Raw genomic sequence first — 15,380 nt, 5'->3', positions numbered from 1 at the left:
TCAAGGTCACGGTGACCCAAAGCATTAAAATGGTTTCCTGATGATAACTAGGATCATGAAACTTCATAGGTACAACGATCATGTCTCGCAGATGACCCCTATAGATTTTCAGGTCACTAGGTCACAGGTCAAGGTCATGATGACCCGAAATAGTAAAATGGTTTCCGGATGATAACTCAAGAACGCTTAGGCCTAGGATCATGAATCTTCATAGGTACATTGATCATGACTCTTAGATGACCCCTATTGATTTTCAGGTCACTAGGTCAAAGGTCAAGGTCACGGTGACCCGAAATAGTGAAATGGTTTCCAGATGATAACTAAAGAACGCTTATGCCTAGAATCATGAAACTTCATAGGTACATTGATCATGACTCGAAGATGACACCTATTGATTTTCAGGTCACTAGGTCAAAGGTCAAGGTCATGGTGACCTGAAATAGTAAAATGGTTTCTGGATGATAACTCAAGAACGCTTATGCCTAGGATCATGAAACTTCATAGGTACAAGGATCATGTCTCGCAGATGACCCCTATTGATTTTCAGGTCACTAGGTCAAAGGTCAAGGTCACAGTTACCTGAAATAGTAGAAAGGGTTTCTGGATGATAACTCAAGAACGCTTATGCCTAGGTTCATGAAACTTCATAGGTATATTGATCATGACTCGCAGATGACCCCTATTGATTATCAGGTCACTAGGTCAAAGGTCAAGGTCACAGTGCATAAAAAACGTATTCACACTATGGCTGTCAAGGTCACGGTGACTCAACTTAGAAAAATGGTTTCCGGATGATAACTCAAGAATGCTTTCGATTAGGATCATGAAAGTTCATAGGTACATTGATCATGACTTGCAGATGAAATAATGATGAAACTTGACCAGGATGTGTGTCTGGACAATATCTAAGTCAAATTTGACATTTAGTTTAGATTTAATGAACCGACTCCTCTCAGGTGAGCGAACTAGGGCCATCTTGGCCCTCTTGTTTTTCTTCTGGTTATTTTATTATGCAGATTATAACTCACTAAAAAATGAAGAGATTCAAGGGAAAAGTTAAGGTATGATACAAGACTTTTTTGTCTGTCATTTTATGTTCTTGTGCATAAGAATAAATATTAGAATATTACAACTTTCACTTCCCGTTCCAGTGCTCATTTCATGAACATATTTCTGCTAAAATACTATATTGTTTGACAGATAAATATCAATTTTCTATATGTAGGTATTTGCATGTGTAATGCACTTGGACGACTTAAAACATGTTTTGCATGCCTGTGGGCTATGAAACTACATGTAGATAAAAGTCATTGATCAAAAATTATATTGAAGAAGAAAGATGAACACTGATTATTACCAGCATGTTGTTATTACCATCATTATTACTATTGTGAAACTAATAGTAAATCATTTATTATATAAACACATTTAACATGGTGTTAGTAATTGTTAGACATACTGTAAAGAGGCTATTAAAACCAGTCTTTTATATTTATTCACATAATTTTTAAAGATGCTGCATATTAAAAATAATTCAGCCTCGTTTTGCAAATGAATGAAAACTTTTAAAAAGACATACAAGTTTACATTTTAACTATATTGCAGAAGTGGCGGTACATCATCAACCCCTACACATATCTCAACTGGATCATGATGGTGTCGACATTGTTCTTCATCAACCCCCCGAACCTCTACCCTTGCGTGATCAATTGGCGTGCAGCATGGATATCCTCCTTTTGCGCCTGGACCCTGCTCATATCCTACCTACAGAGGTCTCTCTACTCACATACTTGTTTTTCTTTCATGAATCTGACAAAATGATTGATGATTCATGTGAGTGATTACACAATTTTATGTCATGAATGTTGCCGCAGACTTGATAATGCCAGTGAATGATACCATGATTATTGCATCAGATCATATAAAATTTAGGGATAAACGTTCTACTCTAATTCTCACTTAAATCTTGTTCATGGAATATGGGCATGTGCATGCATCTTTTAAATAAACTGTATGGTAACAAATCATCAAAATAATGCAAAATTCCTGTGGTATGTTTAAATATTCATAAGTGTATAGAGATATTGGTATCCTGCAAAGGAAAATCAAAAGCTGCATTGCACATGGGCAACATGTCTACTCAAATACCCTGTTTTTTGACGCATTATGTTTTTTGTTTAAGCATACACATGGCATAAATTCATGAACATGGGTGCCAACTTGTCACAAAATACATGGATTACAATGATCTTGACTTAGATAGCAAGCAACATTATTTGGCAAATGTGGATGTGTTGAGGGTCTTTATTTAGAAGTACTTAAGGCAATCTGACTGGCTATTACACTTGATCAAGATGTGTGTTAACAAACATTTTGACCTGGTTTGATACATCAAAACTATTTAAACTAAAGAGTGGACACAGTTTGTTTGGCCTTTTTCGGCGTCAGCTGAATACGCCAGCTTTTCACCTTAGCCTGACCTTTGTTAGCGTCCAATAGAATTCAAATAAAACTTCCCGCGGCCAAGTACAGATAAATACACTTCATTGACTGCATTGGCTGATTTGATAATACCACAATAACACTGGAAACATGTCCGCGTCTTTGTAACACTGTTTTACTGCGTGTTCAGCATGAAACAGTTTTATCTCTAATAAAAAGGCTTTATAGATAAAACAGTTTTACACTCAATCTCGACATCAATACAGTTTGTGCGTACATCTTTTATTTTCAGAGGATTTTCAGCGCGAGAACGTTGTGTACTTAAAGGCCATGTTCTCATATTTAGTACTGACTTCCATATTCCTGTCAACATGTTATATGTAAAAGTATAAAGAGCAGTGGAAGCGATGCCTCACTTTAATGTGTTGCATTTCAACCCGCGAGGTATAAGGGGTCAGTTCGCGGTTAGTGTGTTTGAATGTCAGAGTTTATATACAGGTCAGACCTTCTGTGCTGTTCGGAGTTCGCGGTCAGTTATATAATAGTTATATAATAAAGACGCTATAGCGTGAACTAGGTGAACCAGAATTTTCTTTACCACCAGAAAGATGTGAAATGAAGATATCCAGCGATATTATTTTATGGCATGTCAATAATAGATTCTTAATGTGTTTTCAACAATACCATGATAAATATTATTTTTAATTAATTAACAAGAATTATTCCATCATATTTACTAATGTATTATTGCAGCATATTGACTAATGTATTAAGTATGAGCGCGATGATTCTCGATACTGTTAATAATCGAATCAAATACACGTAGCAATTCCCGATAAACCACTCAAACAGGTTTGTTCGAAGAACGCGCGTATACATATTTAAAATATGTACGGAGACTTCGCGTGTGGCCGGTTGACTTTGGTTTTCTTTTTTGTATCTATAGGTTTATGACCAGCAATATGTAATAATGTAAAATAAGCCGCGAAAACTCCGCGTAACATCCCGTACTGCGTTTGATGCAGCTAAAAACTGCACAGAAAAAGATATTAGCTATCCTTGATCTCATTCATTTAAATCTTTACCTTCCATAAACTCCAACCACAATCAACGCCGTATATCTTTTTTAAAGATATTTCTTGTTTATAATACATGGGCTTGAGAAAAGCTTCAGCCTATCTGGCTGGTTATATATTTGTAGAGATAGTATGCCCACAATCATTATCACCAATAATTATGATTATCTAATTGAATGTATTTGTGTACGAGTGCAGTGACATTAATTTAACAAATTTTTCTCACTTCTTGACATTAATTCAGAAGTACCAAAATCATTCTGATTAATTATCTAACTAGGCAACTAATATATGCATACAAAAACTATCACCAAGTTTCATGATTTTCTGATTAAAACAGCTAGAGTTGAGAGCTGTCAATGTTACTTTGGCCATTTATAATGTTCAGTGGTTATTGTTCAGAAACGCTTCAGGCAATCTGGCTGACTATCAAACTTGGTCAAGATCATATGCCCACAAACATTGCCTCAAAGTTTCATTATGATCCGCTTTAAACTACTTTAAAAAAGAAAAAGTGGACAACATCCTTTTGGAATTAAACCGCATGTTTTTTCCCCATAATACATACTGTTTTTGTAAACTGGTTAACAACTTGGGATGATATTTTTGTTCTGTTGATAATATAAATCAAATTACGTATTACTTGCAATTCAGGTTGAGGTTAATATCAGTTGTGTTACAGTATTGTGTTACAGTATTTTATCCCACTATTACAGCGAATTCGGTTGATTAAAGCCCTGTTGATTAAATATCATCTATAATCAACGGCAGGAAATGATGTCAATATTTCGACGAAATGACGTCATAAATCCAGCGAAATTATCAAGTCAAACTAATTTTGTTTAAACAAAAAGGTTTACAAAATAAAAAGTGGGATAAATAGAATAATAGGTTAGTGTTGATTATAGATCAGGTTTATCATGCTCGGCACGAAAACGAAAAAGCACTCGCCAAGGCTCGTGCTTTTTGTTTTCTAAGCCTCGCATGATAACCTGATCTATTATCAACACTTACCTATTATTCTCTATGTGTTACAGCTTAATTGATAAGTTTGGTACTTTAACTTCATTTATGTTGCTTTTTCAGGTTAGACGTTGTGGGGATTTACTTTGTCATGTTTTCTCAGGTCATGTTTAGTATTGGCAAGGTGAGCAGATACCCATACATGTCTTGATTAATTTAGTGTGATCTGCAAGTTCAATTATATTAAGAACTTGAAAATAATGCGAAATGGTTTCAAGTGTATTTAATGTATTTCTTGGTTTGTTCTATACTGAAATGCTCTTACAAACACTTAATTGTATTATCTTGCTGCAGGTGATGCTGGTGCTGGTACTGTTTTTGATGGCATTTGCTCAGGCCTTTAATGCAGTTTTAGCTCAACGTGTGAGTCACTTCAGAAATGTTATATAATTATAGTGTTGTTTCATAAAGTCTATTGAGGCAAGTATAAGAATAAATATTATTTTTAAGTTTTATTTGTTTGCCTGAAAGAAAAGCTCATATAAGCATACAATAAAACAATACAAATATTGCGTCATTTCTAAATAAACTGTGTTTAGTATCTAAAACAAGAGGGCCTGAATGCCCTTAAGTCGCTCACCTGAGATACAAAGGATCTGACTTGCTCAGTGCAGCTCCAAGATATCATGAGAACAAATGTTCTGGCCAAGTTTCTTGCAGAGTGAACTATAAATGTAACATTTAGAGTGCTAACAAGGTTTAACTATAGCCATATGAGGATAAATTCCCCAACCCCTGGCAGCTATGTTTTTCTACAGACAGGAACTATTTTTGAACTGATCCATGATAGCATTAAAACAAATGTTCCAACCAAGTGTTATGAAGATTGGACAATAAATGTGACTTTTAGAGTGTTAACAAGTTTTTACTATAGCTGTATAAGGAAAAATGCCTCGCCCCCTAGTGGCTGTGTTTTTCAACCAACCAGACCTATTTTCAAACTCGTCCAAGATATGATTGGGACAAATCATCAGACCAAGTTTCATTAAGACAATAAATGCAGCCTTAAGAGTGTTAACAAGGTTTTACTAAAGTAATATATAGCCATAAAAGGAAAACTGCCTGCCCCATTGAGGCCATGTTTAAAAAAAAACGGAACCATTTTCGAAATTGTTCAAAATATCATTAGAACAACTGTTCTGACCAAGTTTCATGAAGATTGGACAATAAATATGTGACTTAGAGTGTTCACAATTTTTTACTATAGACATATAAGGAACAGGAGATGTGTTTGTCAGAAACACAATGCCCCCTATTGCGCCACTTTGAAGCCATATATTTGACCTTTGACCTTGAAGGATGACTTTAACCTTTCATCACTCAAAATGTGCAGCTCCATGAGATACACATGCATGCCAAATATCAAGTTGCTATCTTCAATAATGCAAAAGTTATTGCAAAACTTTAAGCAAGGTTAAAGTTTTGGGACACACACACTGAATGACAGACAGACAGACAGACAGACAGACAGACAGACAGACAGACAGACAGACAGACAGACAGACAGACAGACAGACAGACAGACAGACAGACAGACAGACAGACAGGCCAAAAACAATATACCCCTGATCTTTCGATCCGGGGGCATAAAAATGCCATGCCCCCTAGCGGCCATGTTTTTCTACCAACCAATCCATTTTCGAACTCGTCCAAGATATTATTGAGACAAATCTTATGACAAAGATGTGGCTTCAAGAGTATAAAAAAGGTAGTACGATAGCCATATGTTGCCATATTGGGCAAAATGCCCCACTCCCTGGTGACCATGTTTTTCAACAAACCAGAATCATTTTGGAACTCAATCAAGATGTCATTGGGACGTATGTTCTGACCAAGTTTCATGAAGATAGAACCATAATTGACCAGTCGCCAAATTATTGATCGCTCCGCCCACATAGTCACGTGGTCTAGTGATTAGAAAACTCCGACAAGCATATCGCAATTATAGCGGATTACGTGAGGGAAATTCTATATTTGTAATGATATATTATGCTCTTTTCTATAATATAAATTATTAAAGCCGCACACTAAACTAAACTGCTTTGTAAAACTTTAATACAATCATAAAAACTTTAGAGAGAAATGGCGTAATCAAAATAAATGAGTTAACGGCAGACTGACTATCAGAAACGTTTCTTATACATATTATAAAGGGAGTTGATGAAAAATCCGTTGTAAAAATGAGCATTTATTTCATATTGATTTTGAACTTGTATTCAACCGTCTGACAGTGAACCCGGTGGCTATTCATATATAATTTTGAAAATATTTTTATTAAATGCAAATGACATATCCATATCATGATGGGTTTTTTGTTTATTAAAAATGTTTAGATCTTTGTTTTATTGTGTTATTTTTAAAAAGACACCGATTTTTTTTATTTAGATATAAATTAAATTTTGATTGTAACCATAATTTAATACAGGCCTAATTTCGTGGTTTGATTAACAGAAATCTAATATGCATTTTATTTCATTTATGTTTAATGCGAACCTGTTACATTTCACTATCAAAAAATGAAATCTTGGTATTACGGTGCTGTTCACGAACATTCGAATTGAATACATTTAGCATATTACCGGTATTCATTTGCTTATTTATAACAAGATGGCCCTTGTTAATTGCAATTTTCACATTTCTCCCCGTATCAATATATGTTGTATTAGAAATGTTGTTGTTGTATTATAAGCCGTACATTTTTACACTTGAAGTCGCTTTTAGCTGGCTAAGCCGCGTTGAAATCACCTTTTTGTTGTTTTTACTTTAGTTAAAACAATATTTAAGTTAACAATTTATAATGATTTCCCTTGTTTATGATCCATAGAAAATAAATATATAATTGGAAATCATTTAAGTAATTAAATAGTTTTCTTTTCTTGTGTACAATACCTAACAATGCCTTAATGTTCCTTCATTCTGAGATCCACGCAACATACTGTTATTTATTAATCATCGTCAATTACGCTGAGATTAATAAGCACGTGTGGCAATTATTATGTTGCCCAAACTGCTTAATAATATTGTGCATCAAACAGTATAACACGTTTTATAGAACACACACCTGGTGTGGTTAAACTATTTATTGTTTTTGTTTTCTCATTACTCGTTCATATGTTCAAGAAATAAAGATAAAATAATAACCTTTTATAAAGTATAGCACCTACAATTTTGAATAATGATTGAACAGTAATGATCATGCATTTGATATAAAATCTGTGTAAACTCTTAAAAATTACGTCCATTCCATATGCACAACACGCTTTGTTTGTCGGACAAAATGGCGGCCAGATAAGCGTTGCTGAGGGGTGTGTGAAAAATCGATATCTGATTGGCTGATCGACAAAATGTGGGCGGAGTTGGCGACTGGTCAATTTTGGTCTCTAGGGTGTTAACCCTTTCCCACTCAGAAGCAAAGTGAAAAAGTCTATGTGCAAACAGCATAAAACCAAAACAGCCTGCAAGTAACTTGCAGTCTGTTCAGATTTTATGCTGTTTGCTGCTCATCAGTATCTAAGGGTTGGAATGAAGCCTTTAAAACTTGAATCTAGTAAGAAAGGTCTTTCTAAGAGACTACAATCACTTCACAATACGTATCTAAGTGGTAAAGGGTTAACATGGTTTTACTATAGCCATAAGATAAGGAAAAATGCCCCGCCCAATGGCGGCCATGTTCTCTAACCAGCTGGAACCATTTACGAACTTGTCCAAGATATCATTGGGACAAATCTTGCAACCAAGTTTCATGAAGATCCGACAATAAATGTGGCTTCAAGAGTATTAACAAGGTTTTACTATAGTCATATAAGGAAAAATGCCCCCGCCCCCTGGTAGCCATGTTTTTCAACCAATTGGAACCATTTGTGAACTTGGTCCAGATATCATTGGGACAAATCTTTTGACCAAGTTTCATGATAATCAGAAAATAAATGTGGCCTCTAGAGTGTTAACAAGGTTTTACTATAGCCATGTAAGGAAAAATGCCCCGCCCCCTGGGTCCATGTTTTTCAACCAACCAGAATCATTTTCGAATGCGTCCAAGATATCATTCGGACAAATCTTGTGATAGAGTTTCATGGAGATCGGACGATAAATGTGGCTTCAAGAGTGTTAACAAGGTTTTACTTTAGCCATATATACATGTAGCCATATAAGGAGAAAATGCCACGCCCCCTGGTGGCCATGTTTTTCAACCAACAGGAACCATTTTCAAACTCGTCTAAGATATTATTGGGACAAATCTTCTGACCAAGTTTCATGATGATCGGACAATAAATGTGGCTTCAAGTGTTAACAAGGTTTTACTATAGCCATATAAAGCCATATAAGGAAAAATGCCCCACCCTCTGGCGGCCATGTTTTTCAACCAACTGGAACCCTTTTCAAATTGTCCAAGATATCATTGGAACAAATCTTTTAACCACATTTCATGATGATCGGACAAAAGGAAAAATTGTCCCGCCCCTTGGGGCCAAATTTTTCAACCAACCAGATTCATTTTCGAACTCGTCCAAGATTTCATTAGGTGAAATCTTCTGACTAAGTTTCATGAAGACCGGACAATAAATATGGCCTCTAGAGTGTTAATTAGGTTTTACTATAGCCATATTAGGAAAAATGCCCCGCCCCCTGGTGGCCATGTTTTTCAAGCAACCGTATCCTTGAGACAAATATTCTGACAAAATTTCATGAAGATTGGACAATAAATGTGGCCTCTATAGTGTTAACAAGGCAAATGTTGATGCCGCACCACTGACAAAAAGCGCTCACAAAAGCTTACCATAAGCACATTGTGCTCAGGTGAGCTAAAAACCAGTATGAATATCAGTAAGGTTATGATAGATGCATGTGAAGAAGACATTATTTTGTGGTTGCATTTACCTTTCATTGTTCAATCATATTACACAAAATCATGTATTTTCAATATAAATTTTGCTCTCTGCATGCAGCCTGGTTTCCGTGACAATGATTTCTTCCCCCTGACGATTCTTGCAATGACCCTGGGAGAGGTGAACTATATAGACATGTTTGTGGAGAGCAACAACTACCCATTCACCGTGGACTCCTACATAATTATAGCAGTCTTCATGATCATGATGCCCATAGCGCTAATCAACCTGCTGGTATGTTTATGATCACGATGCCAAAACCACTCATTATATTTCTTACATATTAAATAAAATAAATTTGTTAATGACAATCCATTTCATTTAATAAAAGTTCAAAAATAGTGTAATATATTGGGTTGCTGGAATCACATGTCCTAATTCTACTTATAGATTGGTGTGGCTGTGGGGGACATTGACAAGATCCAGAAACAGGCATACATCAGAAGGATCGCTCTCCAGGTATTTAAGTGAAGTAATCCTACTTAACCTAGAAAGTAGAATCTTAAATGTTCGCATAAGAACAGATTTGCTTATCTTCTTTGATTTGAACCATTTGACATATTATCTCAGAAGTTATGTTCAAATCATCCTCTAAGTAACCAGATCACAATAAAATAATTTACTGTTAATGAATTCAATGTCTGAGTTGTTTGGCTATCTTATTAACCAATACACACACATCTATATCACGTTATTGGGTTATTTTCAGTCGTATATGTGAGTGAGAACTGGTTCCCAAAACAACATTGATATCATGTTATTGGTTACTTTCAGTCGGACCAGGTAAATGCCAGTGAGAACCGGTTCCCAAAGTTCCTGCAGCACAAAGTCTACCAGCGCTACTTTACTATCAAGCCAAATGAGGAGAAAAACACAAAATGGGCAAGAGTAGGTGTCTAAATGACTAAGATATTTATGGGCATATTGAAAAAATATCCTTTCAGTCATTGTAGTCTTGTGTTACTGCTAAAACGTAAACACTTCACGTAATGTATAAACAAAACACTACTGCTGTTACATATATCTTTCTTGAACCACAAACTCCAAGAAAAGCCTGCAACTTGATTATTTAAGTCGCTTTCTGAGAAAACTGGGCATAATGCATGTGCGTAAAGTGTCGTCCCAGATTAGCCTGTGCAGTCCGCACAGGCTAATCACGGACAACACTTCTGCCTAAATTGGATTTTTTGCTAAGAAGAGACTTCATTTAAATGGAAAGTGTCATAAAAGCAGAAAGTGTCGTCCCTGATTGGCCTGTGAGGACTGCACAGGCTAATCTGGGACGACACTTTACGCACATGCATTATGCCCAGTTTTCTCAGAACATGACTCATTTAGTACTCTTTTCACAATAACTTTTCAGAAGATATTGCTATTGCCTTTCTTCCCTGTTTAATGATGCCGGTATCGTTTCAGTTCAAGTACTATATGTTCGGAATCAAGACGTCAGTGGAGTTCATAGCTCAGTCAGAGAAAGACTTCACTATGGAAACTCTTCAAGATATCCAGAAAAATCTTCACAAAACTAGAACAAGGTGATATTTGTTCATATGAAATGAAATGTTAACATTCATGTTAACACAATTGTGTTCTTGTTATTTTTATCAGTGTTTAATCCAATGTTAACCCTTTGCATGCTGGGATATTTGTTGTCTGCTGAATTTCTTAAATCATCATTTTCTTCACACTTTTTCAAAGACCACTATCAGAATAGCAAACAGTTTTGATCAAGATCAGACGCCACGTTTTGAAAATTGAAAAAATTGGTAGTTTTGTGTTTAGGTCCATTTTATTCCTTAAGTATCAAAGCGATTGCTTTCATACTTGCAACACTTACTAACTATCATAAGGGGACTGTGCAGGCAAAGTAATGTAACTCTGACTGGCATTTTGACAAAATTATGTTCCCTTTTTATACTTAAAAAATTGAAAATTTGGTAAAGTTTTGTGTTTAGGTCCACTTTTTTCCTAAAGTATTAAAGCTATTGCTTTCATACTTGCAACACTTACTAACTATCGTAAGGGGACTGTGCAGGCAAAGTTATGTAACTCTGACTGGCATTTTAATGAAATTATGGGCCCTTTATACTTGAAAATTTTGTTAAGTTTTGTGTTTTGGTCCACTTTACCCCTAAAGTATCATAGATATTGCTTTCATACTTGGAACACTCGCAAACTATCATAAGGGGACAGTAAAGGTCAAGTTGCATAACTCTGGTTGTCATTTTTACGGAATTATGACCCTTTTTTGACTTAGTAACTTTGAATATATGGTTACATTTTGTGTTTAGATCCACTTTACTTCTAAAGTATCAAGGCTATTGCTTTTAAACTTCAAATACTTTCATGCTATCATGAGGGTACTGTACCTGGCAAGTTGAATTTTACCTTGACCTTTGAATGACCTTGACTCTCAAGGTGAAATTATTAAATTTTGCTAAAATTGCCATAACTTCTTTATTTATGATTCGATTTGATTGATACTTTGACAAAACAACTCTTACCTGACATACCACAATAGACTCCACCCAAACCATCCCCCCCGCCCCTCCATATTTTTTTTTTTAATTAAAGATCATCTTATAAATGACCACCACACCCTCACACTATACCCACCCTCCACCCCCAAAAAATAATTTTAATGCCCCCGTAGGATGGCATATAGCAGTTGAACTGTCCGTCAGTATGTCAGTCAGTCTGTTCATCCGTCCGAAAAAACTTTAACATTGGCCATTACTTTTTCACTTTTGAAGATAGCAACTTGATATTTGGCATGCATGTGTATCTCATGGAGCTGAACATTTTGAGTGGTGAAAGGTGAAGGTCAAGGTTATCCTTCAAGGTCAAATATATGGCGTCTGTCCGTCCGAAAACTTTTACATTGGCCATAACTTTTTTAATATTGAAGATAGCAACTTTATATTTGGCATGCATGTGTATCTTATGAAGCTCCACATTTTAAGTGGTGGAAGTTCAAGGTCAATATCATCCTTCAAGGTCTTAAAAATTTCAAAGCGGCGTTCTCATGAAGCTGCACATTTTGAGTGGTGGAAGTTCAAGGTCAAAGTCATCCTTCAAGGTCAAGGTCATCCTTCAAGGTCAAAGGTTAAAAAATAATAATTTCAAAGCAGCGTTCTCATGAAGCTGCACATTTTGAGTGGTGGAAGTTCAAGGTCAAGGTCATTCTTCAAGGTCAAGTCAACCTTCAAGGTCAAAGGTAAAAAAAATAATTCAAAGCAGCGTTATCATGAAGCTGCACATTTTGAGTGGTGGAAGTTCAAGGTCAAGGTCATCCTTCAAGGTCAAAGGTCCAAAAAAGTATTTAAAAAATTCAAAGCGGCGTTATTATGAAGCTGCACATTTGGAGTGGTGGAAGTTCAAGGTCAAGGTCATCCTTCAAGGTAAAAAAAATAATAATAATTTTTTCAAAGCGGCGTTCTCATGAAGCTGCACATTTTGAGTGGTGGAAGTTCATGGTCAAGGTCATCCTTCAAGGTCAAAGGTCATTTTTTTTTAATTTCAAAGCGGCGTTCTCATGAAGCTGCACATTTTGAGTGGTGGAAGTTCAAGGTCAAGGTCATTCTTCAAGGTCAAGGTCATTCTTCAGGGTCAAAGGTATTTTTTTTAAATAATTTCAAAGTGGCGTTATCATGAAGCAGCACATTTTGAGTGGTGGAAGTTCAAGGTCAAGGTCATCCTTCAAGGTCAAGGTCATCCTTCAAGGTCACAGGTCAATTAAATTTTTTTCAAAGCGGCGTTCTCATAAAGCTGCACATTTTGAGTGGTGGAAGTTCAAGGTCATCACATTTTTTTTCTTCAAAGCGGTTGTTTTTTTTCAAACATGGTTTAAAACACAAATATTTATTTTTATTATTTTATTTTTGAAATACCGTCCAACCATCCCACCCAAGAATCCCCCCCACAAAAAATTAATATTTTTTTTTGCCTTTTTTTCATTTTGGGAAGATAATGTAATAAATGACCACACCCCTACACTATACACCCCTCTCCACTCCACCCCTCCCTCCTTTGTTATTGAAATTGAGATAGGTCCCTACACCTTTAAAAAGAAAAATAGATGAGTGGTCTGCACCCGCAAGGCGGTGCTCTTGTTTAGCCTTTTTTGCCACGTTATTTTGAAATCTTAAAATGCATGGTTAAATAATATTTAGACAAGCCTAATGTTTACAACAAATGAAGCTTCATGGTTTGTTTGCATGACACACATTCCTACACTTGAAAATGTTCGCACAGTTATAATAACTAGATTCCTGTTGGCAAGATGTCAAGATCATTGTTATTTATCTTGTAATTGTTTAACAAGTTTTTTGTAATTGTTTAACAAGCTTCAATATATTCATGTTTGGCCCAGCGTCTCCACATGCCAAGAATTTGTGGTAAATTAAAATCGAATGATGAAAGTTTTTGACTGTGACCTTTGAGGTTGAGACAGATGTTACATGCAACACTTCATCTGCTCATACATATATATGTGATACGTTTTTTTTTAATATCATGATGTTTTACAGACATAAAGTCAGGACAAGTTGTTTAATGAACAAATTTGACGTTTTACCTCCAAGAGTTGCATTTGCCTTTGACATAGGGAGATGACTTTTACACATGACCTGCCATCTCCTCATGGCGGTCATTTGTAGAAACTTATTTTCAAATTGCATGATGACTGACACAATCCATTCAAGCTGTTTTATTGGCTTTTAACCCCCTAGTCTGACCTTGAACTTTGAGGCAGGTAGATGGGTTTAAAGTTGTCACACTGTCTTTATACAGTCCAGACAACCTATTTGGTGGCAAAATTCAATCTTTGACCTCTACTTGTCATCTTCACCCTTGAGTTAGGAAGATGGGTATTGCACTTTACATGTCATCTTATAATAGTGGTAAATTTGGAGTTAGTTGTTCTAAAATTGCACAAACAATTAAGCATGCTTTTACACTCGACCATTGTGAATGCTTTATCGAGCTTTCCATTAGCAGGCTGGATAAAAACCTTCAATGGTCTGACAAGTCCTATATTGACAATGAAGTTGTGTATCTTTAAATTTGACCTAAAAGTTTGCTCTTGACCTTAACTTCAGCCACATAGTTTGTTTTTGACACACCTCTCATAAGTGAACATATCAATCTTTGGGAGGTAGTCTTATGGCATATTTACTTATTAAGGTTAACATTTGTGCTTTCTGAAAAACTTCCGTGCATGGTCGAGTCTAAGAGAGAACATGGTCGAGTCTAAGAGAGGACATGGTCGAGTCTAAGAGAGGACATGGTCGAGTCTAAGAGAGGACATGGTCGAGTCTAAGAGAGGACATGGTCGAGTCTAAGAGAGGACATGCCTATTCTGACAATTAAGCGCAGCTACACATGCTCACCGTCTAATGTTTATTAACATTTGTACGAAATTATTCTCAAAAACCTTCAATGCTTGATGGAGCTTCAGTCAAGACAAGTTTCGAGACAGACGGACAGACTGGTGGAACTGATAGACTGGTGGAACCAATAGACTCCCATATGGGAGGCATAGTTACGGATAAATATACTTTTTGGGAAAAGTATCTATCAAAATATTTTCTTGATAAATTGATACACGTTATTTACATTTTTAAGCAACTTTAATGAAAATTACCTTAAAAGGTTAACTTAATTACTGGACCAATAGGCTAGCTATACTAAAACTGATTTACCAAACGAATGCCATGAAACAAAAGCCAGTAGGCCATTAATGGTCTTGCTAAATGAACACTTAGTATACAACAGCATAATATCACAGTAAGAAAAGTCCGTGCTAAGCTTATGCCAAATGTTCTCTTATTAGAAATTTTACATGGCAAAATCAAATGACACAATTTTGCAAATTAGACATTACAAATATGGGATTGATCTATACTAGCAATAATAACTTTATGGATTGAATGACTTTCTAGTGAAATTTCTG

General features: G+C 35.8%; 1 protein-coding gene across 1 annotated transcript in view; it reads left to right on the top strand.

Annotated features, from left to right (window-relative positions):
• Positions 1–15,380, top strand: part of LOC127865828 (serine/threonine-protein phosphatase 6 regulatory ankyrin repeat subunit C-like) — a 71,695-nt gene that overhangs the window by 55,049 nt on the left and 1,266 nt on the right. The window contains exons 22-28 of the mRNA XM_052405854.1: positions 1,606–1,772; positions 4,605–4,665; positions 4,836–4,904; positions 9,488–9,661; positions 9,818–9,886; positions 10,202–10,315; positions 10,844–10,962. Of these exons, the coding sequence (XP_052261814.1) occupies positions 1,606–1,772; positions 4,605–4,665; positions 4,836–4,904; positions 9,488–9,661; positions 9,818–9,886; positions 10,202–10,315; positions 10,844–10,962 (773 nt within the window). The remainder of the gene's footprint in view (positions 1–1,605; positions 1,773–4,604; positions 4,666–4,835; positions 4,905–9,487; positions 9,662–9,817; positions 9,887–10,201; positions 10,316–10,843; positions 10,963–15,380) is intronic.

The sequence above is a fragment of the Dreissena polymorpha genome, chromosome 2 (assembly GCF_020536995.1).
Source record: "Dreissena polymorpha isolate Duluth1 chromosome 2, UMN_Dpol_1.0, whole genome shotgun sequence".
Lineage (NCBI taxonomy): Eukaryota > Metazoa > Mollusca > Bivalvia > Myida > Dreissenidae > Dreissena > Dreissena polymorpha.
This window is presented reverse-complemented; position numbering and strand designations above follow the sequence as displayed.